The following is a 5,036-nucleotide window of genomic DNA, read 5'->3' as shown; positions in this document are numbered from 1 at the left end:
TAATAGCGACTTTTGAAAACCCTCGAGACAAGGGAGTTCGGCCGTGTAAGTAATCGCCATACCTGTTTCCCTAGGAGAGCTAAATTCATTTCCCGGATCCGTCTAAATCCCATGCCACCTTTAGACACATATTCCTCCATGATTTCCATCTCAGCCCTTTCCCACTGCCACCCATTCCCGTCCACCAGTATTTATTCAAAATAGCCTCAATCTCATTACAAAGGCCCACTGGTAACAAGAATACCGCTTGGAGTACATTCTTAAGTAACACCTCTCGTCCTGCTCGCGGTAGATGTAGATAATTAAAATTGTAGATATAGGGATTGGAGTAAATATATAATAACCCTCATCTCTATTATTGACTCAATTTCTTTGAAACGATTACTCTAAAATGCGTCATGAAATAAGTTTTCTTTTAGAAAATACGTCTTCAAATATTTTAATTACAAAAATGGTGTTGAAACGTTTTATAAAAAAAAATTAATATAAAAACATGTCTGAAATGCGAAAAAATCGTAAAAGTTTATATATGTTGAAATAATGTTACTTGGCCTAGGTCTCACGAGGTTAGCTTAGTTAGTTCGATCATCACGCTAAAACTTTACTTCAAATTCCAAAGGCAGTGTAGGGACTCAAATCACACTGGAAATCTGGGAATCATTGAAAGACCTCGACCGAGATAAAGAGTATACACACAAAGGGTGAGAAGAATTAATTTGTCGTAAATTGAGAAAAAAAAAACATATGAATAAAAAAAAATTTGGTGTCATGGTGTTACTCAGCCTAGTCAATTGTTATACTATGGATCATGGTTCATTTTGCATTGTTAACCTTAATACAAAAATTTAGTACCTTCAGTTAACACATTTTGTATCTACGACTAACAGTTTTTGTACATATAAATAAATAACTTGCTAATTGCTGACACATAATATGATAGCTACATGTACAAAATATGTATACATAACTTAATGATTATTTTTAGACTAGGGTTTACAATGCAAGGTACGTAGGCCCTGGTACATGGTATAATTTGCCCAGCCTAGTCGGTTGTTATGCCACATGTTCACAATTTTAGAATTCTGTGTCCATAATTTTAAAATTCTATGTTCACAATTTTAGAACTCTATATTCAAAATTTCATAACTCTATATTCAACAGTATAACACAATTTTTGAATCTATATAACAAAATTGTGAATATAGAGTTCAAAAATTGTGAATATTAAGTAATGTAATTTTGTATATAGAATTCTAAAATTGTGAACATAGAATTCTAAAATTATGAACATAAACTCTAATCCACATTGCAAGGTAGACTCGGGTCCATAGCATAATTTGCCCAGCCTAATGGCAAATTGGTCCACACAGTGATGTGTGGACCATAACAAAATGTACATTTTTAATGTACTAAATGTACATTATTTTTGTACTGAGTGTACATTATACAAATAATGCACATTCAGTACACAAATAATGTACATTCCCTGAATACAATGTATATTACTTTTATACTGAATGTATATTATTTTTATACTAAATGTGCATTATTTGATAGTATAGTCCACATGGTCCACACAGCTATGTGGATCATGGTCCACATAATAATGATTGCAGCCTAATAGGCTAGGCCGGATAATCTAAGGTTGTTGAGCTAGCCCATTTAACTCAAGGTATGTAATTATGGTATCATGGTGGCTGGAACCAAAATTTGGGCTTCAACTGCCTAACTACTGGTCCGACATTTAAGTCATTTCACCTTTAATTTGGTTCTTCTCATCAATTTCTGGTTTTTATTTTATTTTATTTTTTTAATCTAACGTTTGCTAAATAAGCTGATCTGACAAAGAGTATAGTTGGAACCTGGGAGATGACTATTTACTCTAATTTTTCAGTTTTTATATCTATAATTTTTTTGTTTCTTTGATTTTTCATTTTTCCATATTTCATTTTTCAAATTAGCGAAATGTATAACTAGTAACTACATGTATTTTTTTTTTTAAATTCCCTAATTTTTCATTTCTCTGTGAAAAATGAAGAATTTTTACCATTAGTAAATGCACCGCTAGTTTTATGATTTTGCGTTCAAGAGTTAGTTTAACATAAATTCAAGGAGAATCGTCAAAAGTTGGAGTACTAGTAGTGGTATGCTTAGAGCAACCATACCAGCTTCAAAATTTTCACGGTTTTTTATGTGGCAACAAGGAGAGAAAGGAGACAAAGAGGAGAAGAAAAAAAAAAGATCTTACCATTCCGACGCGATTCTTTTTTTTTTTTTTTAAACATAACAGAAGACGCGCCAGCGAGCGAATGTACTGGGCGCTGATGAATGTGCGCCCAACGCGCACAAAGTGAGTACGTCTTCTACCATATCTCTCTCATTTGGTGGGACCCACAAAAAAACTTAACCTTGCAAAACTAAAATCAGCTTAAAAACCATTTCATACCCACATCAACAAAAGATCATCTTTAAGTTTTAATCTGACAAAAACCATAAAAAGCCTATTGATATGGATGCTCTTAGAATATAAGTTTTGTATTACTTTTAAGAAGGTCGAACTATTTTCCCTCCCTTCCCCAAAGATTTTATTATGGCATTAATTTCTAATCCCAATCAGATTCCTAGCTATGAATCAACTATATATAAGTTAGGTAAATCAACATTTATACATGATAAAATTCTAATTGATTACACGTTCTAATTGACTCTTGTGCTTCAATAGGTTGAGAAAGTAGTTATGAACAGATACTGCATTGTAATAGAGTCAGTAGTATTCAAAAATAAAATAAGAATATTATGTCTACGTTGAACAAGCCAATTAAGAACCCCTTCTGTAGATGCCAACCCCTCCTTCATTGAGATGGTTGTATCACTAAGGGCGAGAACCTATACATATATATATAACTGATGCAACACATGACAATTTGAATTAATTTGTAATTTATTAATTATTTAAATCAAGGTTAAATTTTTTCTCACCGGGTTACTTTCCCCGGTGGGTGAGAAGGTAACCTTGCTTTCTCTCCGGAGAAGGCATAATTATTTTAAAATTCAGTAATTACCACATCAATATGTTATCAGGTCAACATGTCATTTCAGGTTAATTGCATTATTTTGCATTGTTCATGACCTAGTTATAATTTTTTTTGAGTTCAATGACTTAATTGCATTTTGCTGAGTAGTTGAATGACCTATTTGACCTTTATACGAATTTTTAATTATACAACATTACATTGTATGACGTAGTACATACTAAAGTTTTTATATCTTTCACATAAAAACTTGAACGTGAAGTAGTTGTACGTTAGTCGTGAATAATGTGTCAAAGTCGTGTTTCGTATACTTATTTCACTGATGAGATATAACACCAACACCTTCTTCTTTATTTCACCAATAATAAATGATAATATAAGTACATTACTCTAATATGACATTAGAGCCATACAAAAATTTTATAATTTCCAACTTCGTACCTGAAATTAAGCTCTTAATTAATATGAAAATAATCATATAATAAATCATCTAAAATAAAAATACTTAAATAACCTATGACGCCCTGCTTACATAGACATATATACCATGCACCCAAATACAATAATTTTTTTTTTTATAAAAAAACTTTAAATTTCTTTTATATATATATGAAAAAAAATTACAATATCGTGAGTTAAAATACAATATATTTTGTAAAATTGTACTTTGAATTTCACCAACATAGATGAAAAAAAAGTACAACTTACCAAACATATATAAAATGTAACTTACAAAACGCAAGGTACAATTTTAAAAAACCCACGAGATTATAAAATTTTTCATATATTTATGAATAGTGAATGTGATTGATCTGATCATGGCTGCTTCTGCTTCTGTGTGTAGATATAATCAATGTGAGCCTCCATCGTCCTTCTCATCAGGCATTCTTCTTCTCCTTCCCCTGCACAGCTTCCCTCCACACCTCCTCTCACTGCCATCTTGTCCTAAAATTTCAATATGCATTAACAAAATTTAAAAAAAAAACATTAAAAATAAATAAAAATCCTAATAAATACAATATAACACTATGGTATACAAAAGTTTGGGTATGGGTAGAATCGAATCTATGGCGAGGTTCAAACTTAGCTAAGATGTTGGGCTGGGTCGATAAAGGGACCATGTCTGATAAGATCGGGAATCATTGAATAGAGACAGATAAAGTTTTTAAGGACTAAATCTAGCACTCAAACTATCTTGAATAATGCCAAAAGCCTTGTGGTCAAGCGGCAAGAAGTGATTCTTCCAAGTGGGAGGTCATGGGTTCGAGCCTCAGTGGGGGCAATGTTGACGATAGTATTCAAAAAAAAACTATCATCTCGAATAATGTATTGACTATTATAAGCTTCTAACTATAGTTTTTGGCTTGAGTGATAAACGTTTGATAGCTATGAATAAGAAGTAAACTTACCCCATGATTGGTCTCCACCGGAGTGACGTCGGAGAAGGTGGCCACCGGGACTGGCCGGGAAACAACCTGCGACGCCGCCAACAGAAGTACTAGGAAGGCGATCATGCAAAAGCTTGTAACTTTAGACATTTTCTTTTTCTCTCTTTTATGGGTTTCTTCTCTTCTTTTTTTCTTCTCTACTTTTACCCTTTAATATGCTAAAGAACGGACTGCAGTTTGGTGATGAATTTATAGGCAGAGAAGCTAAGGCAGCTGTCGCATTTAAAGCATTCATAATATAATTCACTCTTCTTTTTTTTTTTGGTCATATATTTATTACTTAATTATTAAGAAGAGGACTAAAAACCAAAGGTTGGCCACATGAATTTTCATGGTTGAATTAGTATATACATGTGTGTACGTATATCTTCGAGAAGCACTGGAAGAGTTTCGATGACGTAGCCGACAGAGGACATGGTAAGGAATTGCTCTCTTATCGTACATATGGTCTGGTCTATCTAATCCTAATAAATTATTTCTCATTTTTTAATGGACAATAATATATTCTTAAATCTGGCTCATATGTTTTCTATTGATGCAATCTCATCAATGTAAG

The 5,036-nt window shown here is 32.6% G+C and overlaps 1 protein-coding gene across 1 annotated transcript; it reads right to left on the bottom strand.

The window, feature by feature from the left end:
* Nucleotides 1–3,760: 3,760 nt before the first annotated feature.
* On the bottom strand, nt 3,761–4,645 carry LOC116033217 (phytosulfokines 3-like). Its single transcript, XM_031275977.1, has 2 exons — nt 4,442–4,645; nt 3,761–3,977 (listed from the first exon to the last, which is right to left on the bottom strand). Exons 1-2 carry the CDS (start codon nt 4,568–4,570, stop codon nt 3,849–3,851), a joined length of 258 nt encoding a protein of 85 aa, XP_031131837.1. The 5' UTR covers nt 4,571–4,645; the 3' UTR covers nt 3,761–3,848.
* Between the last annotated feature and the right edge of the window lie 391 nt (nt 4,646–5,036).

The sequence above is a fragment of the Ipomoea triloba genome, chromosome 1, assembly GCF_003576645.1.
Source record: "Ipomoea triloba cultivar NCNSP0323 chromosome 1, ASM357664v1".
NCBI lineage: Eukaryota > Viridiplantae > Streptophyta > Magnoliopsida > Solanales > Convolvulaceae > Ipomoea > Ipomoea triloba.
The sequence above is the reverse complement of the archived record's forward strand: the minus strand, read 5'-3'. Positions and strand labels throughout refer to the sequence as shown.